The sequence below is a fragment of the Lutjanus erythropterus genome, chromosome 1, assembly GCF_056507025.1.
Source record: "Lutjanus erythropterus isolate fLutEry1 chromosome 1, fLutEry1.hap2, whole genome shotgun sequence".
Taxonomy (NCBI): Eukaryota; Metazoa; Chordata; class Actinopteri; order Lutjaniformes; family Lutjanidae; genus Lutjanus; species Lutjanus erythropterus.
In genome coordinates this window covers 40,117,125-40,140,863 of record NC_139317.1, presented here as the reverse complement: position 1 = coordinate 40,140,863, position 23,739 = coordinate 40,117,125, and the positions used below count along the sequence as shown (strand labels likewise).

At 38.2% G+C, this 23,739-nt stretch overlaps 1 protein-coding gene across 2 annotated transcripts in view; it reads right to left on the bottom strand.

Moving 5' to 3' along the window:
* Window positions 1-23,739, bottom strand: part of ntrk3b (neurotrophic tyrosine kinase, receptor, type 3b) — a 292,291-nt gene that overhangs the window by 7,271 nt on the left and 261,281 nt on the right. For both annotated transcript variants that reach the window (XM_084721783.1, XM_084721791.1), the window contains 2 exons: window positions 20,484-20,727; window positions 1,843-2,001 (listed from right to left, as the gene is read on the bottom strand). In XM_084721783.1, the coding sequence (XP_084577909.1) occupies window positions 1,843-2,001; window positions 20,484-20,727 (403 nt within the window). The remainder of the gene's footprint in view (window positions 1-1,842; window positions 2,002-20,483; window positions 20,728-23,739) is intronic.

The window sequence follows — 23,739 nt, the reverse complement described above, 5'->3', positions numbered from 1 at the left end:
TACAGTCAGTAGTATGTTAACCAGTTAAAAAGAGCAGTAGGAGATTTTTATTTTGATAATTTCATTTTTGATGTTAGGTTTGTTGGTTAGGACTTTTGAAAATATACCATTTTTCTCCCCAGGGGCCTCCAAAATCAATACAGTATGAAACATCCTTGTGGTAGCTTTAAGCTAAGTTGGGTGTAACTTGGCGATCTAAGTTTGAACTAATAGTTGCATATGTTGCACCATCTGGGCTTCAGCTTTCCTGCTAAGACCGAGTGTAAATCTTACACCTGGTCAAGTCAAAATCTAGTCCGATTAATATTTATCCTCTTGTCACAGAGACTAGTATTCTGTGTCATCAGTGCTCAAAGAGATGTGTTATTCAACAGAACTGTGGAGAAAATTAAAGCAATACAGGTGGGAAATGAATAATATTCAGTTAGAAATAACTGTGTGTGACAGTGTTCACTGCATCAATCTGTGTGTTATATTAACGTGGCATATTATAGTGTGTAGCCAACACACTGGGTAAAATGGACACGTTTTTTACACAATATAATAAATAACTTAGAAATGTGTAACATTTGCTGAATTTATAAGAAGGCCCAAACAATTAAGAATTTGTCATGAACAGGATTTCCCAAAGTTCTGAAAGTTTCTCCTTACTCAATAACTCTCAAAATTGCAAGGTTAGGGTTAGGGTAGGGAACATCTGTTCACCTACAGTATTTTATTTGAACAATCATTAATTTCCTCTGTTATTTCTCTCCAAGTCGACAACTTATTTGTTGACTTTTTTGTTATTGGACTGCTTGGGAGTCAGTGCTGTCTTGTGCTGGCTGTACAGTCCTATTACTCTTCTTTCCTCAGTGCAAGATGAAACTGTCTTTTCCTTTTCTTTGATCCTCCATAACATTGCTGCAAATTAGCTTAGCAAATGATTTGCTACAAATAAGCAAGACAGCAGTAGATTGTTAACAATGTATGCCAGCAATATACACTGCTAGGCAATGGCCATAGTTTTGTAGGCACGGGCATAATTTACCCTTCATAGGTCCCGCCCCTTTTGGGTCTGTGGTCCAATAACAGCTGAGCAAGCTTGGTGCCCAGTGGAACCTCAGTCAACATTCTCCTTTTCTTTCCTGTCCTTAGATAGGTTATGTGCTAGGCTTGAAAAGAAAACCAGATTTTAAAGACAGTTAAAAGCAGGATCTGTAAAAGCAACACGTATATGGTCACATATTTAGCTAATATTAGCAAAACACTGGTTAAATATTTATTTAATGATTTATGTAGATTAGTTAGCTAGTTAGCTAATGTCTTGCTCAAATTAGCTATCACATGTTAGTAGCTACTGTAGCTAATGATTAGATTAACTGGCTAGTTAGATAGAGTTTGCTAGAACACCTGCTAACTAGCTAACAAATTATGCACAGTATATTAGTTAGCTAGTATGCTTTATGTTTTTTTAACATTAGCTAATGTTGTTTTTACAAGTCCCTTAGCAACATAACAATCTTCAAAAATTTTCTTTTCAACATAGACAAACCTAGCACAAAACATATCTAAGTACAGAAAACAGGAAAGGAGGAATTTGACCAAGGTTCCAAAAGGGGCAGGACTTAGGAGAGGAATTTAATACTCAGCTTGAGTTTGGTTGGTGCAACTAACGTAATGTCCATTCTAAAGACTCAGCAGTTAAGACCAGGCAAACACCAGTCAGTGCAACTCACTCCTGGAGCTATAATGTTTGACGTGTGCACTAAGGCCTGCAGTCCAGCCTTTGATAAAACAGTACATACATAATGTGTACTCTGTCCTGTGAGGGTTTATCGAAATGCTTCAGGCTCTTTGTACCTCATTGTTACCCAGCTGGAACCAAGGCTGCTTCCCATAGGTAAAGATCTCCCACAAGATGACTCCGAAGCTCCAGACGTCGCTTTCCGTGGAGAATTTCCTGTACATGATGCTCTCCGGGGGCATCCAGCGAATAGGTAGCATGGTGTGTCCTCCAACCTGAGGAGAGGAGAAGAAAGAGAGGAAACAGAGAGGAGATCTTTATTGCAAATGAAATGTTGCAACTAAAACACAGATTAGAAAATTCTGTCATCAACGCAACTCCTGGGCGGCTGGGGATTAACTGTCCTTGCATGTAACTGATACGACGGGCTTAACATCTCATGAATGTCTACTGTGCTGCTGGATGTTGACACTGATGCAATACAGGAAAATGCTGACTTATCTGCCACCTTCTCTGTATGTATTGAATCGCAGGATGGGAAATTCTTTAGGTTATGGTATTAAAGCGTCCCTTTGTTCTTGATGAAAAATAGCAATCTGCAATCCCTTCTCTGCGGAAGTACTGGCATTAAGCAGAGGATCAGAGTCTCAAAGCGTGGAATTGAATGTGTTCTAATCAGTTTTTTAAATAAATCGGTTTCAACCGAGGGGTTAAGAGAACTGCTGAATGGATCCTTATGGTAAAGAAATTCATATGGCTTTTTATGTAAATGCAAGTACTTAAATTCTACTGTACTTCTCTCTTCATGGAGAAAACTACATATCAACATGTGAAGCTCCTGCATTCATAAGAAGGTTTGTATGAAGCAGTTCAGGCTGAGGGAGACGACATATCAGCAGTAAGCTCTTTAATGTCTTCAAACCAACAGAACATGAAATGAAGTCCTTTTTGCTGTAAATCTTCAGAGGCAGGATATTAATCGATTAAACAATGATCCATTAATCATCCTTGCTCTCAGCTTCCATTAGCAGGCATTGTTTTAAAATCTATTTCCCATTCACGTCAGTGGCTGTGCTTTAATCATGGCGGTGATGAGCTGGACAAGACTGATGTGGGAACGAGCGGCGGAGTATTGCAAGTTTCAGATCAGAATCCTCGGGCAGTATTAATAATTACAGTGATTACTGCGGAGCTCAGGAGTCAAAGTACACTATTGACGGATAATGTTATTAACGTGCCGCTGTGATTTGATGTGAAGCCTGCTGGAGCCATTGTAGTTGTTACAGCATGCTGAACTGCTGCTGTGATTTGTTTTGCATCCCCAGAGAAAGTGTTTGAAAGTACAACAGATTGTCTGGAAAGACACTGAGACATCAGAACCAAAAATCACATCTTTCCTCATTAGATCTGACTGAGAAACTCATGACATATTGTGATACTGACATGGCAATCACACGGTGGCCAGGCACTAAAGCATACCTTGCTTTATAGTCTATTTTAGTCTAAATGGGACTGTAATTTACAAAAATGATCATACTGTATTGAAGAAAACATAGACTAACAATTGAGACCTTGACTTGTAACGTTGAGCTCATAAATCGAGTGAAAGGTGGGGTCATTTTCTCATAAGGTTACATATAATAAGTCTTTATTTTGCAACCAGAGGAGGTTCCCCGTGCTGGCCTTTAGAAAGAATGCAGGTCTCTCTTCTGTTGGTAAATGTTATGATGTTTTTTTGTGGACAGAGACAAATTCCAGACAATTCCTTTAACATGTTAGTTAACACTAGCTGGCAAGTTTTGTTGTTTTTTTTTCTTAAAAATGGCAGCTTACACTCACTCAATGGATGGACCATCTTTCTACATTTACAGTAGGACTGGGCAATTGGCTGAGTGCATTGTTGTTGTTTTTTGGACTGACCAAGTTAATTTTGGTGAGTTTTATTTTTTCTGTCTGTCGATTGTTCAAATTAACTGTGTTTTACGGACTTAACAAGGCAATTTAAGCTCATTCTGGTACAGAAAATAGGAAAATAGGCATGGAAATTTCCTGTCTTGACATTTTGTGATTTTATTGTTTATTTTGCCTCAGCCAGCACACATCCCCCAGCTTTTCTCATTGCATTTAACAGTTGTTCTCTCTCTCTGTCTCTCTGTGTTTTTTTTACTGGCAGTGACAGCACATTTTTATTGCAGATAATAACACTCCATTACTACTTTGATTCTGACCCAACAACACAGCAAGATGACATTTTTGCTTGGTTATGTGACAACTGATCCGATTCCATGAACACACAGTTCTGAAGGAAGATCATTAGATATGGTTGAAAGCCTCGGAAAAAAACAGTTAAGCCCAGAGTCAAGTCAGTTTTACTTTGCATATACAGAAAATGGGAGAGTTAATGATGCAATGAAACAAAGTTTAAAAACTCAAAGAATATGCGGTATATAAAAACATATGAGTTAGTATGGAAGTTGTAAAATCTGTCCAGTACAGTAAAAAATTCATACCACAAAAAAATAAAATAAAATAAATAAATAAATAAATACACCCAGCAGGACATGGTTTACCAAATGCAATAGAACCTAATACACAGTAAGTTGACATTAATGTATAATACACTCATTTTATTCTGGTGCACATATTAATCTGACCTGTAAATATCATATATTTTTCTCTCCCACTGGTATCAGCAATTCTTATTTCATGAATTTGTGTAAATATGTTGTCCTGTCACTTCCTTCCTTCAGGATTTTTGCTGTCATTTCCTTTTTTGTTGTCTGGTTCACTTTTTGGCTTTTGCTGTCTATCTTCTTGTTATCTTGACATTTTTGTCAAGATAACAATGAGATGGATTCTTAAGACCCTTTGAGGTTTTTATCTCCAAGTCAGTGGAAGTACTCCTGCAGCGTATCAGACACACATCTATCATCCATCCATTATCACAACCACCCATCCATCCATGCATTCACTGATCCATCTATCCAGCCATCCAGCCATGAACGATCCATCCTTCTGAGTTAATTTTCTGTGCCTAAGGACAAAACAAAAATCAAATACACAGTCAGACGTACGCTGTAAGCTCTGAAATCATCATTAGGACAAGCTCTTACTGTAGCCGCATGCACCCTCACACGGCTCCTCCGCTCCGTACCTCTGGGTTACGAAACAATCAGATTCATTTAATCATAATAAGCTCTTCTCCAAACTCCATTTACCAGCTCCAACATCTGTGTGCCTTCAGCTGTGAGCATTGTGTGGCATTTTAAGTATCAAGAAAAAAAAAAAATCAACTCACGTCTTACTAATTACCTCCTAGTTCCGTAGCGCGCTCATTGCACATTTCCTTTGAAAGTCAAACACAATCTCTGCGTGTCAGCTCGACGCGGCAGATGAATCTTCTGGATGTTTTAAAGAAACATGAGATTTGTCAATCTGCCAAAAGGCTGCTCCTTCCTGGGCGTTTATTCAGAACGTCCTCTGGTTTGTGCGCTTCATCAGATTTAGTTGCTGAGTATGAGGCCTGTGTTTGTTTGCCTTTACATGTCCTTCATCTATAACCTCCTCTGAAGTCCAAGATTGGGATGTAACAGCTATTCCTACATCCATTACTATGTGTGTGTGTGTGTGTGTGTGTGCGTGTGTGTGTGTTCAGCCCTTCTACGTTCTCACTGACTATCAGCTCGTTTCAAAGTAGTGATTTATGAAATCAGTCTGCATAATTAAAACCTAAAATATGATTTAGCTTGTAAAGACTAGAATGTGTAAATCTGTTGCTAAAAGCAATCAGCAGAATTAATTTAACTTCCAAAAACAACAGTGTTAGGACACCAATGATACAGGCTATTAAACTTAATTCCAAACGATTCATAAATATAGTTTTGTTAGTTATTAGTTAGTTATTCATATATGCATGTATTGTTTCAGTCATACTAATATTCATGTAATGCAGAATGATTTAGACTAATTGGATTATGCTAAGCTAACTATTGTTATTTGTTCATTTGGTCTGACATTACCTTTTGGGAAATGTAATTTACAATCTTTCCATTTTGATCATATGTCCTCTTGTCCTCTTCAGGTTAGTTACAAGGGTTGTTTTACATTAGCACACTGATATTAGCCTCCTCAGTTAGCTGCATAATAGTTACATCTGGCACTAAGTATGTACAATTTTAGTAACAACTAAGAACCAGTTAATATGGTATGCAACCTAAGTTTTCACTTAAAGGGCAACTACGTAACTTTTAGAATAATAATAGAAGAATAATTAACATGATATTTCTTTTTGAAGAGAAATGTTCAATTCATAATTAAAAAATGTAGTATAACAGGAGCTTATGGTGGCTGAGCTTAGTTAAATATTGTAAATTCCCTTTGTGTGTCAGTTTGCTGACTTTATGGCTCTTCTATATTTGTTCTACAGTAACACAGCATTTTATTCAGGTCAGGTCCCCTAATAATTAATAAGAAACTCACTCAAGAATGATAGTAAATGAAAGGAAATGTTATCCTAAAAATCTCTTGTGACAACAGTGGTCGTTGTTCAGCAAAAGCTACGTAGTCTAACTTTAGGAGCAGCTGATGTAATCAACTCCTGAGAGCTGCAGGAGTCAACTAGTGGCTAGAAGTAAAGTGCACTCTAAAAAGAAAGCGCTTATATAGGAAAAATCAATACCTCAAACAAGTGCGCCATAAATGGTTAATCAGGCTTGTTACGACTTTCACAAAGCCAGCCTTGTAAAAGAAACTCTATCATCTCACAAGAACCTCAAGGTAGTTTGTATCCTCTGGATGTTGGATCTACTCTGTAAAAAATCAGACAGGAATTTGTTGGAATCAACTAATCTTTTCTAATTAACCTAATGTAAACATGCAAGTTTTATTATTAAACTTTAAATTTCTAGTATTTATTTTCACAACACTTCAGAATTTATAGACAAGAGTTCTTCCAACCAGAAGTCTTTTGACTTGAAATGATGAATTAAATGAATCTACTCTAAAGAGTTCATTCAATTCATTGAATTAAGTTTCATTAAATTAAGGGAACCTGAACAGTATATTAGCAGACTTCCCAGCATGCATTTAAACTCTTAGACTCTTCTTTTTAGAATGTATATATATGTGTGTGTGTATATATATGCATATATATATATATTCAGTCTCTACCTTCTTCAACTTTAAACTGAAAGAAAAAAAAACATTTGTTTCACATACTGTTTTTGTGCTGATGCTGGAACAAAGTAGCTCCAACAGGAGCAGCTGCTGCTGAAAATTCTTTGTGTGAAACAAAGAAACCAAAAAAATCAAATTTGTTTGTAATGTTCTGCAGTCTGACGGAGGAGTTGTTGGTTCAACTAAACATCTTATGCTCATTGAAGACATTTTCTCAAATACAATGTATGAAGTATCAAGTTTTTTGAGTCGTCATAAAATGCCCTCCATTTGTCTTTTCAGATTTTGTCAGCTGAGTATTCTAAGACAGCTTGGACATGAACTTTTTAAAGTAAAAACAAATAGTTTATATTCAGAGTGTAGTTACAGGTATTTTTTCCATTATGGATTTAGGATCTTCTCAGTGTAACACCTTGTTTTGAGGTATAGAGCATTTACTGTGTGGTATATATCACAAAGCTGTATGCCTTCCTTACATTTAACACAAATCAATATTTGTCCACATCGCCTGGAGGTCAACAAGACCATTAGAGACAGCTTTCTTCAACAGCACCTATATATATGTATGCTGACTATGAATCAAAATCACACCACATTAACCTTGAGAATGCCCAACATTTGGTCTTAGTAGTATTTCAGCAAAACAAATGAAAGGCATCATTTCACTTCGATTCCTCCTTCAGTGAAAAATGTCTACCTAAACAAATCATTTAATACTGTCTTTAACTCTTTCTTCTCTTCAAACAAGTGATTAAATGAAAATGGCACTAAAAACATGAAAACCTGCTAGCGACTTTACAGAACTGGTTCAAAGTCAGTGGTAAACATTTCTAAACAAAAGTGTCTGAACCAAACACTATAATAGTATTGTGGTTGGTAATTTAATATATTTTATTTTTGACAAAACATCCCATGTTTCTGTAGTAACTGCTTTGGTAGTGACAGTGTGTTATACAGTGTTATTTCAGCTGATATTTATGACATTACACATTTCTAAATTACATGGAAATTACTCAAATATTTCTAATTTGTATAACTGAGCTAAAAAAATGTTTATTTCTCACAAATAAGGAATTTACAGTTGTCTTTTATCACACTGAAACTGCCATACAGACAGGTTAGGATTCAGCCACATTCCTATTCAAAGTACACTAAAAATTATGATTTTATATATATTAAGCTTACTACTATTTCAAATATTATTTGGAATTTCCGTAGTTATTAGGAGGAACTTGGTGAAAATCTAAGATTTGCAGATCTAAGATTTGCTTTTTAAATTGTTTTTAAGGTTGTGAGACAGCAGAACGGCCCATATTAAAATAAGAGCACTTCTTGGGTAATTTGTTTTTTTAAAATAACACTGCTTATGACAGACTATTGCAAAATGTACTGATGTTGAATTTTTTCAGTCCTCAGCACAGTGTGTTCCGAAAAACTTTTATTTTCTTGCATTTATCTAAAAGTCCAGAGAGGGTTTGCTGAGCACGCAACTTATTTTTCAGCTGCATCCTGCTTCACATTAATACATTTACACACATTTACACCTCCGAGCTGCCCAGTTCAACCACAGTCTCCTCCTAATCCCACCAGGGGTTAAGTGCTCTGCTCAACTGCGTCTCGGGTTGTAAAAGTGAGGCGAGAACACTTCTTGTGTCGTTCCTCCCGGATCCTCCAGTCACAGTTCTGCTTCTCTGTAACTTGCCCAAGGGCGTCTGATGTATTAGCAGAATCTCAAAAACAGAAACATTTTTTACCTCCTAATTTTTTTTTTCAACTCCTCCCCTGCTTCCAGCTCTTTCTCTGGCTGAATCCCAGACTAAACAAGTATGATCCACCACCTGGTGGAAGCCAATCGAAGCTGGTGGTGTTTCTCTTCAGCGGTAGGAGAGAAAAAGTAGTAATTGAGTGAACATAAATTTGAAAGGTGTTTCAAATAAGGTGCCCTTTCTCTACATCTTGAACACACGCAGTATTTATTGACATTCCCAGAGTGAATTTTGTTGTGGCGAGGAGCAGTAATTTCCTCTCACCCTTCCACATCATTTGCTAGGGTTCCACTGCAGGGCTAATGGCCAAATGAACACTGACTTATACCCCACCTGCTCTCATTAGACATGCCACATTTTGGCATTGTACACAACATTAAGCCAATATTGATGCCGGGACCAGTCGCCCCCGTTGTGTAAAACCACTGGGCTGAGCCGAGCTAGGTGGGCTGAGAGCGAGGTGAAGGAGTCGACGGCGAGGGGCTGTATACCAATCTGTCCCCCTGTGGAGCTTTATAAAGATTAAACAAAATTAATTAAGTTCCCGTTAGTCTAAATGACTTATCTGAGGTCCACCCAGCCCATTGCACGCAAGGCTAAACCTCATCAGATGCATACTAATGATTCAGCCGCCGCCGCTGTGGCAAGGGGCATTAAAACTGGCTGACTCTCTGCTTCCCAAATGATTGCATGCTATCACCTTGGGTTTTTTGTGACAAGGCCATGGCAATTAGCTCGGAACATGGGGGGAAAAGGGAAAAAAAAAAGGCTGAACACATAATAAAAATAAAATAATTGCCCCTGTAATTATCCTCATCTTTCTCACTCAATGTCACATCGAGAAGCTGGCAATGCTCTGCGGGGAGTAAGGAATGAGTCTGGGGCTTTTTTTTGTTGCTGTGTAAACTGGATTAGTGCTCTGCCTGTCCCACCGTGGCAGGGGAGTGATTGGATTAACGGCGTGGAGAGCACAGCAGCATGGCAGGGGGATAGATTACTGGCCCAGTTGGGCTCTTCGATGGGCCCTCCACGGCCTGCAGGGAGCCCTGGGAGGGCCCCAGACATCTTAAAGGGCCCTGATAACCATCTATACACTCTCTCTGCCTGCTCTAACCACACTGCTATCTTTGCTCTCCCAGCTCAAACAGCAGCAAACACAAGTTCACTTTTAGAGGCTATGATGTCCATTAGGTTTCTACCTGCTGTGCTGCTGCCAAGTGGAGATAAAGTGGTATCTGCTCTGGCTGCTGCATGCCGGTGGGTGGTGAAAGTTTCTGAAGGTTTTCAAACACAAACACGCAAGCAGACGCACACTACACTGTTGGTATCGTGCAATTTTATATCCTCATTTTGGATATTTAGCTCTCCAGACTGACTTGTGCAATACAATGCGTAGAAAGCTCCTAAGTGTTGCTGCTGACTTTGTAACTGCACTCTGAAGATGAAATTATTAGCATTAAATCATATGTCTGCTGGAGCAGTATGCATTAGAGCCTGCCTATATTGGTTATATGAGGTGATAAAGAAATAACAAGACTGTAGGAGTCTACAGCCATTGGAGACTGTGGTGGAATAGGGAAATCAACTAATAAAAAAGCATCCGAGTTGAATTTTTGTTAAATAAAACTCAACGTGATAGCATCAGTGAACTCTTGTTTATTTTCCCTTCATGAATCACATTCATTAAACTTATTCTCCATATTTTTCTCCTGGTCATCCCTCTTGCAGTGGCTCTATGCCCCCCAGTGAGGGCCCACTCCACAGTTTGAGAGCCACTGCCTTAGGCGCAACGATGCTTCAAGCTAAATGTAACAGTATGATAACATGCTCAAAATGACAATGCTAAGAGGCTGATATTTAGCAGGTTTAATATTTACCAGCAGGCTAACATTTGCTAATTAGCACCAAACACAAAGTGCAGCTGAGGTTGATGAGAATGTTAATTATGCAAATATTTTGTCATGAAGTATTGAACCCATTGACCTGGACTTAATAAGACGTTGCCAGAGGAAAAGACAAGAGTCATAGCTAGTAGGATAGGCCTACATCACTTGGGTGCCATATACTGTATATATCCAATGTTGTACCGATCCATCAAGTAGATATTGAGATATTTCACAGTATGTGGAAACTTTGATCTGGTGGTTAAGCTCAGGTAAAAGTAACGCCCAAAACACCGTGGACATCTGTACCAAATTTCATAGCAATCCATCCAATAGCTGTGGAGATGTTTTAGTCTGATGGACCAACCAACCAACCGATACAGCCATCCTCCAAGCCATGCTGCTAACATGGCTAAAATCATCAACAACACATTTTACTGGAGCAATGGTTCAACATTTTGGGAAATTTGCTTAGAGTAAGATAAGACGATTGACACCACTCTCATATCTGCCAGAAGTCTGTTAGCTTAGCTTAGCATATATAGACTAGAAACAAGGGGAGGCTACCCCAGCTCTGTCTAAAGGTGATAAAAATAGTAGAAATCAATAGGAAATTTAAAAAAAGGTAATAATCTGCTCACCATTCAGTTCACTGCATTAAATATTGATTTTCTCTGTTTGTTTGCAGCCTGACTTTTGATCTTCATTTCTATAGTCTAACATTGTCTGAATGTAAAGCAGGATGGTCTTGAGAAAAAAGCGCCAGGGTCCATTTAACCTTAGTTGTGTGGGCGTAAATGAAAACAAAAATTACAGTCTTATACTCAACCTTAACATTTGAGTAGAAGCAAGAAAATGCTTTGAAGGCAGAATAAACATTTCTGAATGACTGACTTTTTCCTGCTGGTTGCTCGGCAGTTTCATAGTCATAACAGGAAGTGTTATGCTACGGGCTAAGAAATAGCCTGGTACGTAACCTCAGGTAAAATGGCAACCTGTCAATTTGTTGTTTAAATAAACAACATGTAACACTTCCAGTCTACATGCAAAGCTAAGATAAACTGCTGGCCTCATATTTACCACACTGACATGACAGTGGTATCAATATTTTCATCTATCTCTCCACCTGGAGTTTCTCTGAGGTCAACTGCAGCGTCTCCTTCGTTCCTTAGATCATGTAAGACAGGAGTACTGGGCTAAGTAAGGGGAAAAAAACAAGACTCAAAGCAAGAGGAGGAACAGTTTTTTCATCCCCTCATGCAGCAAATAATAAATATGGCCTGTGTACTCATTAGCACCAAGCCGCATACAGTTTTGAGGAGCTTGTGCTTGATAAATAATGCAGCAGAGGAGTGTCTGTTTGATCCTTGAAACAGTAGAAACCTGGGGACCATTTTTCTTCAAAGCAAAGCAGTGCAGGTAAGCAGAGGCTTCCTGGCAGAGTCACACAGAACACTAAGTCCTTGAAACTGAGTCATTAGATTATAACATTGTTAGACTGTTTGATAGTCATTAGTGTGTGATTCAAAAATGCAGAATATCGCGTTAAAACCATTTTTATTTCAGTCACAAACGTGAGGGGTGAGGTCGTGATTGTCGTTGCCTTCTTTTGCCTGACTAATTTTAAGCGACCTGTGCTTTCCTTTTCTCCACAGCGTCCTTCTTTACATTCAGACAGTGTTACACTCATTGAAATGAAGAACAAAACCCTTCCACTGCTAAATGAAAACACTCACGCTTGCAAGCAAGCCTCCGGAGAAAAGTGTGAGGAATTTTTAATATTCTCTACCCCAAAAAAGTTGAAACTGGAAGCCTCTACATCTTATCCACTGACAGGAACCTATATGTCACTGTTCATAATTTGGCTGTAATGAGCTGTTTTGAAGCCATTCCTCTGCTTGTCTAGAAGAACCAGCGCCTAACATTGCAGTCTACCTGCAGCTTTCAGAAAGCCAAACTTTTGCTGAACTTATTCTTATGCCACCAGGAATTAAATTTAAAGGAGAAATCTGTAATACATTGGTAACACTTTATATTGAGGTGCCTGTAATAAGTGTTAATAGGTAATAAGGCCCTTATAAGATGCTTATTAACATTAATATCCATTAATGCGACTATTTTAGAACATAATAAACATGTTTATTATTAGATGGTCAAATATTTTTAAGCACTTGAGCACTAAGAAACTTGCTAATGCTAATTGTGGTTTATTTAACTCTTATTATGCACTAACACTTACCTAATGGTTCTAAAGTATGAACAATGCTTAGTAAGGTTAATTAATCCTTTATTATGCATTTATTAAGTTAATTATGCATTTTGGGGGTACCAGATCAGAGTGAACACTTCTCAGTCCTTTATTATGTATTTAGTAAAAGTAAGAAAGTAACTAGGATTTTTTTGTTGTGTTTATTATCATTTTTATCAGGCTAAAGCTGGAGTTGGATTTGAGTCCAAGAGACAGCACTAATGTCTCAGTATAAGGGACATGCACCTTGTACCTACCAAGGGACCCCATGCATGCTCAGGCCCAAATCAGCTCAACTTTACTTTTAAAGCACCTTTCATACACACATGTGGCCCTTATTAGCATTGTTAACAAGTTTCTTATAAGTGCTTCTACATGACTTTTCATGCTACAATAAACAAATTAATTATGCCATTATTATCACTTTTATAGTCTTATTAACACATATTAATGTTAATGTTTAACTAACATTTATTACAGGCACCTTAATATTCAGCGTTACAAATAAAACAACCACAATATGTCATCAGAGATTAAGGAAACATGCATACTTGAGTTCAAATTAATGCTGAAAGTTTCCCAAATAACTAAGTGTCTGTTTATGAGTTGTAAGAAATCATTAATAATCTTGTAGAAGGAGCAGATGTTTATAACAGTTAAAATGAACAATAAGTTAATGGAGTTTGGCAGGCAGAAGGCAAGCAGTCACTGAACTCCAACTCCAGAGTGTGTATTTTCAGAGCAGTGGGCTTTGTTTTCAGCATAATGGACTTAACACTGACAGACAAACTGCTGATCAGCTTACAACGTAGGACTTGTCGTCCCTTGTTACTGTCAATTTACAATGTTGCCCTCATTCGCTCTTCTGCAGTTTTCCTGCAGCCTGCCTGAGCTTCCTTGAGTCTGGGGAGGAGGGGTACATGGGAAACAACTTGCTTCAACCATAGATCAAATAGGATTTCCTATGGCTTCAATTTGCTATGTGGACTGCTGTATAATTTTTGGATGTGCAATTTTTATGTATTGCTCCTTTAACAGAAATTACAAAAATACAAGTAATTAACAAATCTGTGAGCTGCTTTCTAGAACTCCTGATTCAACATAGCTGTTGAATAATGTACAAATGTAACAAGGTATAATCAGGAAAATTGGCTGTCAAGGGGCCATCAAATTTACTGCAACGCATATTGTACCAGTGACTCTGTTCTATATTAAAGCAGACACGCAATATAAAGAAACCTGTCATTACTCTGTGAGAAAATAATACATTTGAGACCTGCAGACTGACAGAGACCCTGCCTGAGCTCATCCATCTGTCCTCTAGATGCTGTTTCTGAACATTTCCAATAAAAAAAACAGTATTTCACTTGCACCTTTAATGCAGAGGCACCTTTAGAGCATTCACTGTCATTTATACCTGCCTAAACATGCATAATTCAGTGCTTCCCCCTTTGAACTCAGGAAAACATTACCTGATATATTGTGAGGTAGCGGTATAAAACACCTACGTAGAGACACTGGTGCTGCCGTCGGCCTGTGCAGGTTCTGCAGTTGTCTCTTTTGAAACAACACAAAGGCGTATTCAGTGCAGGCGGAGCAGGAGGATATGACAGATGGATGTGATTTAGGACAATATTCATCTCTTTCTTGAAGTTGTTCCCTCCTGCTGCAAAGTGTCTCGGGAGTCCCAGAGGGCAACAAGCGTCAATACGACTAGTCAGCGATGGGAGGATTGTGTTCTTGGCAGGGCGCTGCTATTTATAATCACTCAACACAGGGAAAGTGTCCAATACTGTTAGGAGCTCCTTATCTCTGGGCTCTGTCAATATTCCTCTGTGTAGGCGGGCAGTGATGCTATCACAATGCACCAAACAGCAGCTTCTCACAAGGCATGCCACACACACACACACACACACACACACACACGCATGCATACATACACCCTCCTAAATTCAAACTGACAGTGGCCTTTTTTATACAAACCATTTCTCTGGTTTCTGCCTAATCCAACATACAGATTTGCAAAAACTATTCTCCTCTCTTCACTGCAGTGTGTGTGTTTGTGTGTGCTGAATCACTAAATTATTCAATAAATTATTCAACCGTGTAAAATTTCCTCAATAAATTCACCACTGAGTTTGATAGAAGGAACCAACATTTGACTGAAAACTTATCTCACTGGCTCACTTCTCTCTAATACGCAACCGCAGCAAAGGCTGTTAATTCTTTTCTTCTCATGTATTTAGTTATAATCACAGAACGTGTTTTTGGTTGTCAGGCACATGCACACACACACAAGTACTTGCGTTCTGGTAATTTTAAGTGATTTCTGAGCACATTTTTCCTATGTATCTTTCTGCATTTTCCCCTTTTATTCTGGTTTGGAGCGGCCAGTTCCCCTGACACTGCGATCCTTTTCACTGCTAAACCCATTGTTAGCCGAGGCAGAGAGTCGATGCACGTGGAGTCACCAGCTACCAAAAAAGGAGCTAAATAGAACCCTAAAGGGCTCTTCAGCTTGTCTGCATAGGAGAACTCTTTTTTTCAGATAGAACCTTAAATGTTCCACTTGGAGCCATTTTAGAGTTGCACCTAGAACCCATCATAAAGGTTTATGTCTCAAACCCTCTTTGAAAGTTTTCATTTAGAACTAACAAGAACCCAGCCAGGGGGTTCTACTGAGAAGCTTTTTTATATTCCAAGGGTTTCATCTCCACCCAGGGGATTCTACAAAAACTCTTTCATATTGCAAAGGTTTGGTGTAGAACCCTCTTAAGGGGTTCTACCAAAAAAAAAAAAAAACCTTTTATATTATGGTACAAAGAACCATAATTTTTCAACGATTCTTGAACAACCCTTTCTTCCAAAACGAGTTCTTCGGATGAAATGAATTCTTAATGGAATCCTTAAAAACACTTGACAACAGGGTTTCTTCAGAAGCAATTGGTTCTAAGAAGAAGATCTTCAGGAAGAACCCTTTTGGAACCTTAATTTCTAAGAGTGTACTTGTTTTCACCTGTTACTGAGGAGTATAATGTGCTCCAAGGTCCACCTTTTATGCTTGCAGGTCCACCTCACCCCCCCACCCCCTGCACAGCCACCCCAGCCAACCAGTCTGAGTCTCTAGTGTGGTGTCAAGGACATGATCCCTCTCTGGCCTCCCACTCATGAATATTGCGTTGAGCGCTGCAGGCTAGGAATGAAGCCGGGCGTTTAACCCACCCCACCCTGGCACCCCTGTTTGACTACCATATTTTTTCCTCACAAATCTTAACATAATCCAAGTACAACACAAAACCCAGCTCACACAGCTTCTTGTTTCCCTGAAACCTCTTGCAGCTACTATCTGTCTGTCTTCTGACTGAACAGTTACCTCACAGCACCTATATAATAGGCTTATAATTGTTCAGACAAGAACAATCGGCTGAACCGTTTAATCTTTCAGTAGAGCAGTATCTGCCTGCTAAATCAGCTGTGACTTGATCTTCAGAGACAATTAGACAAACTGTTATTTGGGCCACAACAAGGGAACACACACAGTTTTGTCCTTTATTTTGTCCTCGCTCTCCTGCTCTCTTTCTCTCTTTCCACTTTTAACTGTACTGTTTATTGCCAGAGTAAACATTATGGAAAATATGTTCATTTAATTAAACACACATGTAAGTAGGGAGAGAAATGCCAAAATATCCCTAGAAACTGCTGCCCAAACCTAAATATGTCTCTTAGATGAATATTCTCTTGGCAGACCCAAGACATTTTGGAGGGCTTTGTTTTTTTTTTGGTATGTATGTTTGTATTCATTTATTTATTTATTCAGAATTTATTAATAGTTCCCATGTTACACTGAATTTGAAAAGAATATCATTGCTCGGTTGTAAGCTGCTTTTGAAAAAGTAGAGGAGCAGGGAACATTAAAACATCATCTGCAAAGAAGAGGACATTTCATCTCTGCATGTCAAGATGTCATGATAAGCAGGCTCAGTCAAGCAAGGTGCTAATTAATGATTCTTTTCATTTTCAATCAATCTATTGATTATTTTCTCTATTAACTGATTGATTGTTTGGTCCACAGAAAATCAGAAAATGGTAAAAAAAAAAAAAAAGTAATGTTGATCACTGCTTTCCAAAGTCCAAGATAACATCCCCAAATATATTCAGCTTACTGTCATAAGGAGCAAAGAAACCATACAATATTCACATTAGAGAGACTGAAATCAGACAATTTGAACATATTTCATATTTAATCAAAATTATTGCTCTAAAATCAAAATAGTTAGTGATTTATTTAATAGTAGTTTGATAACCGATTTATCATTGCAGCTCTCCAGAGGAGTACTTTAACTTTAAGATATTTACTTCAACATAAACACTGGCCTTCTTCAATTAATCCTTCAAGTCAAGTCAGTTCAACAATTAGGACCAACATCTTCTATTCAAAAGTCTAATTCAGGTACTACAATGAGCGGAGGTAGCTGTGGAATGACACCTATTACTCCTATTACTGTACCAGGGAGACTTGACGCTGTACAATTTTCACAAGGCGTATGACTAAAAGCACAAGATCTACGATGGTTACTATAAAACTGGTCTATATGAAGCCACCAGTGTCTAAATATCCAATTACTGTCCTCCACAAAGAGCTCATAATGACTATTCAAGACTGCGGGTAGAGTATTTATATGCTCTTGATGCTAAATTAATTATAGAATGAAAAATTTATAATTTAATTAGACACACATGTAAGGAGGGAGAGGAATGCCAAAATTCCCCGAGAAGCTGCTGCCCAAACCTAAATATATGTCTCTTAGACAAATGTTCATTTGGCAGACGTGTTGGAAGCTCTTGTTCTGTTTTGTTTTCAAACTTTTTCAAGCCAATTAATACTTTCCATCTCACACAGAGTTTGAAAAGAATGGTAGGGATCCGTTTTCAGTTGCTTTTGAGAAGGCAGAGGTGTAGGGAATGATAAAACAACATCATCTGCAAAGAAAAGGACAATCTGCCTCTGCAGATATCAAGATGGCATGATAAGCAGGCTCAGATGAGTACTAACTATGATATTCACTTCAGCATAAACATTCACTGGCCGTTTATAATTAATCTTAAATCAAAGCTGTTCAGAAATCAAGGTGAAAATCTACTTTTTCTGGTACTAAAATGAGCACAAACATGTATTCAGAGGTAGCTGTGGAATTATATCTATGTGCTGTAGATGACCAAAAATGAGAATGACACACACAAAAGTCACGCATGCCTGCTCCTATTACTGTAAAAGGCAGACTCAGTGCTGCAAAATAGCATAAACACTGCCATGGTTACCATAAAACTGGCATATATGTGTCTAAACATCCAATTATTCTCCTGCACAAAGAGCTTATAATGACTATTCAAGACTGTAAGTAGAGTATTAAATATACCCTTGATGCTAAAACCCACAATAAGCTTTGAATATCATATTTCAGAAGTGTGGCTGGAAAATGAACATGCCATTATGACAGAGAGCAAGAAAAATGGTCTTTGATATTCTACAATTTAAATAGCTTGACACAAAATGCTGGAATTTATATTACATGAAATATACAGTTTATGTTGTTGTTAAGTTTTATGTTGTTTTGTCTTAAAAGCCTTGCAACACCACTGCCCTGCTGTGATCAGTGATCTTTAAACAGAATAATGTATAATCTTTTTTTTTTTTTAAATAAAGTCAGATTTTCTGTTTCCACTGAAACGTCCTCATTGCCAGCTTGATCCTTCTCTCTACTGAGGGCCAAAACACAAACACACTCAACCGTATCCACAGCCTGCATGGAACAATACACACCCACAAACACACACACAGAATCCTGCCATAATTCTTTAACAACCCAAACAAAATATTCAGATGTTAATAATATACACACCACACAGATGGTGTGCATAGAGGAGCCATGTACCAAGCACTAAAGACATCTCGCTCAAATTTCCTTACAAATTATTTTATATGTGCAGAGCTGCTCACCCAGCAGGCAAGTACTTCATAACTGCTGGCGTTGCCCCCAGCAAAGTCCGAACCGGCCCAGCTGTCACGCTAGGAAAACAGAATCAGGCGCACCTAAAGTCATTTCACAAGACCAGGCTGTTTCATGGATCTGGATCTGTAGCAGCCATCACTCCATAATATTCACTTATTTATTCAGAAAAATGCAAAATTCTTGAGCCCAGCAGTTGCCGCCTGGTTTGCGGCGTTCAGAGTTGCTAATCGTGTTAAACAGTAGAGAGGACATGAATTGGAAGCTATATAAACAAGCCTCTGAGCATCGGGCTGGAGGCTCAGCAGGCTCATCTCCTACCACACTGCTAAACCTCTCCATCCTGGTATGAATGCATGAGGGCTGGTCTGGGGGCCCGGGGCAGCGCCGGGGAGGGAGAGGCCCTTAACGCTCCCGCCTCACTCTCTCTCTCTCAAAAAAAAAAAGATGGAAACAAAAACATATAAACAAAAAGTTACCCAAGAGAAGGCAGCAGTCTTCACCCCTCTGAAATATCGTTTTAGTAGCAGCCCAGGAGGATTCATTTAAGGTTGTTTTGGAACAACTAAGTCAAAAGTATTGTGAATATATACAGCTAAAATGTACTTCTTGTTGTTTGTCAGGTGAAAATTACTAGTGCTTTATGCTATATGTGCCTTACATTAAAATGTACAGAAAGAGGCACAGGGATGTTACCTTAAAGTAGTCATTCTCAACCTGGGGGTTGAAAGAATTTACAGGGTTTCCAGATGGTTGTGAAGAATACAATAAATTACATATTGTGGCAAGTAGCACACAGTGAGAAGAAGCAGCTCAGAGCAACATCAGCCCCTTAAAGATATTCAACATTTTTTTTTTTATTTTAATTTAAATTTATTATTTAATTTAAAAAAATAAGTAAATTTTAAGGTAACTTACTGCAACAGACTTTTGAGTTTTGAGCCCAACTCATACTCATTAGTTTTGAAATTACCTAAAAAAAGTTTTGCTGACCTATAATCTTTAGTTGAGATGATTCACTTTTGTTCTTTACATAAATTTGAATCTTTGAGTTTTAGTTTTTCAAAAACCGCCCACAGTATCCTGTCTACCTCTCACTTCGATGATTTTGCTGAATAATTTTTGAAACACAATTTCTTGGGATTTTCTACAACTCAAATATTCAAGGTTGTCTAAAAAAGAAATGCAAATTATCTCAACAAAAGATTAGTAGTTTGAGTTGAGAGTTATGACGGTTTGAGCTCTGAACTCAAAAATATGTTGCAGGAAGTTGCAAAACATTTGGAAAACATTTCGGAACATGAAATAGCAAGCTAAACAAACCAGAAAGCATTGTGGGAAATGAGGGCTATAATTTAGACTGTACCACTGAGATATAATATGAGTTTTAGTAGTTTTCATGTGTTATACAGCAATCCCTGAACACTCTCTGACAGATATGAAAGTTACAAACATGAATCTGATTTTTCTTGGTGGTCATAAGTCAAAAAAGAAGCCACAGTCTTAATGGCCCAAAAAAAAAAAAAAAGACTTGTTGAAAACTTTGTGATTATAGAGAGACATTTGAACTACAGCATCATCATTATGGCAGTCTAAACTCTGACACCTGTCTAGCTCCAAATATTTTGATGGCAAAGGACAAGCATTGCCTAAATTAAGGTCCTGGTGAAGTCTTACCCTGTAGTAGTCGCTGCTGTAGATGTCCCTGGACATGCCGAAGTCTCCGATCTTGACCAGCAGGCCATTGCCCACCAGGCAATTGCGGGTCGCCAGATCTCTGTGGACAAAGTGCTGGGAGGAAAGGTAGACCATGCCCGAGGCAATCTGGGTGGCGATGTGCAGCATCTGGGAAAGTCCCAGCTCTCCGTTGGACTGCAGCGGCTGGCCGTCCACCAGGATCATGGCGTCTGGGCCGTGGGCTCTGTGGTACGAAAAATAACATTGATTAATTTGATAAATGAACATTGATGATGGAGTTCTCTGGTCTCTGCGGCCACAAGTGGTAATTACAGAATAACAGACCTTTTTCACAGCAGCCATTTTGAAATGAAATAGAGGGGGACGAGGTGCTGCAATCGGGCATGTTGGCTCATTGGAAAGGCTCCGATACACTAAATGGAATGGGACCTCAATACTACTACTATTATAATTGCCACTGAGTTAACAATGTGAAGTAACGGGCTGTTTTTTTCCCACCCACATATCAGAGAAGACATAATATGCCTGAAAATATGAGCACACATGTTGCATGTGAAGTAAAATGGATTCATCTTTATGATAATATTACTGCAATAGTGATGCTAATTCCTGTGTGCACATTGATAGTAAATCCCATTATGTGTGGACTAAGCGCTGGTTATTTATGTAAATATATAAAATCAATTCAGGAATTAAAATCTTAAAAAAATGTTTCAATGTTACTTGAAATTATCTATTTTCCCCCACCCATTTTAATTAGTATCATTGCTTTAACTGTCTTTACACCACTATTACCTCATATTAATTTAGCTGCCGTTAAAAAAAAACAAAAAACTATTAATGTTTATCTGACCTGATAAAATATAGAGTAACAGTCACAAGCAGACACACAAGCAGAGAAGAGTCCTGAAATCAATGAACTGTCTCAGTAATGTCAGTCTGTGTCTAACATTAACAAACATTAAGCCTCTGGTCATACCAGACTGACTTAGGCTGAAGCAGCAAAGCCACAGTGAGTTTCATGAATTAAGCAGGGTGTGTTTTCTGCTTATTAATTAAAGTTTTCATTTGCTGGAGAACATTTGTGTCATTTCTTCTTTTTAAAACTTGCATAATCTTACTTAAAAAAATGATGTAGGAACCTTTAATGTCTTTTCAGCGTGGCAGACAGTAGCCTGACTGCCCCTTTAATAAGTTACCCAAAGCTCCTTAAGAGTGCTAATAAACCCTTATTCTGATAGTATTGGTGGCTTTTTCTACCTATTAAGAATAATTAGCATAATAAAGAGAGACTGTTTGAAATATTAAAAAATTAACTATAACCTGCAAGCAGCTTTAATTGCAATGATAAAACTGTTAAGTGTCTGCAATCTTTTTATTAATAGTGTAGCTGTTATATCTTTTGTGGGTTTTGCAACAATTTCAGCCTGTCTGGAATTTAAATCGTACATTTACCAGGACATGTTCTCCCAGGCTGTCTTTCTCTCACCATCTCTCAATTTTAGTGCAGGTCTTTGTGTGTGTGTGTGTGTGTGTGTGTGTGTGTGTGTGTGTGTATAAGTGTGTATAATAATTCAGCTCCACTGTAGAGGGATTAGTAGCACTCTTCCTTAGTGTTTGTCTTTTTGTCCCTCTACCTCTATTTTACCTCACAGACATCTCGTAGTGGCTGAATGAGCACAGGCCGCCCTCTGATTATCTAAAGGTTAAGCTGGACCCGCACATCAGATTCTCTTTTCATTCCCCCGGATTTTCCACACATCTCATTTGTTAAATGTGACCAACAGGACCAATAGACCAAAAATCAGCCACGTCTTGCACCTTGCATGAAAGAATTTCATCATTCGCGACATTGCCTTTCATTTCAGGAATGATTTCCCAACAGAAAGTCTTCACGCACTCTTGAATCCACACACACACACTCTCACTCTCAATCGTAACATGTCATCTTTTCAACTATTGCTCAAACTTCAAAAACAAGATAGGCCACACACACACATACACACTCACACTGCTGCTGTCAGCGCACTTGAAACAACACACTTCCATCCCACACTCATCCTGTGCACACTGACATCAACCCCAGTGAAGTTTCCCATTACCAAAGCGCTCGCTGTACCGGCATCGTGTCGCTTTTGTTGAGGCTTATCAGAGGTCACTTCCCTCGGTACAGTCTGACATTACTGAACAAAAGCACTAAAGTGCTCATGTTTGCTAACCCAGAAAGCTGTGAAGTTGGGTGCATATTGTATTGGCGGCAGGAAAAGAAGTATAGTTTTTTTTAGACTTACCTAAAGTTCCCATGAAGTCAAAATCAGTCAAAAATCAGCATTTTTATCACTTACGTTTTACGCTTTACGTCACCTAGAGACCAGTGTGTGGCATAATAGTAACAAAAAAGTCACTTTCTATATATTTTCAGGTATTTTTAAGGGTATTTCAGAGTTTGTCTTCCTGAAAAACAATTTGAAACATTATATGACAGATCCTGCATTAATGAATTTTCATCCAGTGAAACACTTTCTTGCTTAAGATGCTGCTGGAACATGGAAAGGAAATACATTCATGCTCCAGAGCAGACTTGGGGACTTTACAAAAGCACAATCTTGTATCTTTATTCATGGATTTGGGTGAAAATTGATCATATTTTATGAAAAAATATTTTCTGGTTTCTGCTCTGATGTCCTGCAGCTGTTCAGATTCAACTCTCGGTTATTTAATAACAGTTTTCTGATGGACAGATGTAGCTTCAGTTTTGATGCTAAATTAGCTCACTGTAACTGTTAGCTTCTGTTAGCAGGCAACAGAACTGAGCTCAAGAGCCTCCCAGTAAACACAGCTGGTGACTGGGACAAACACAAAGCCACTTAAATGGTGGAAACAGTCCTGAGGTTGTTTGCACAGTTTCCTGATGGGAAGAAGGCTTTAATTGTTTCTTAGCATGACTCAGCTCTTGGGCATAGTTGCTAACCTTGAGACTGCAAAAACAGGGATTTCAAAAGCAATAAATTTAAGTTTCAGAGACTTTGTTTCCTGCATTTTGGTTTGATTCAAATAAAGAAAATAACAAAAAAATAAATAATAATAAACACCACAACTTTTAATTTTACATTTAATTCTGAGCAAAGAACTTGGTGTGAACTTGCAGAAATCTCTGGCATAAAGTTTTCAGTTTTCTTTCATTTATTTATTTTTTGCACATCCCCAAAGGAAAATTGACCTTGAACATTTAACA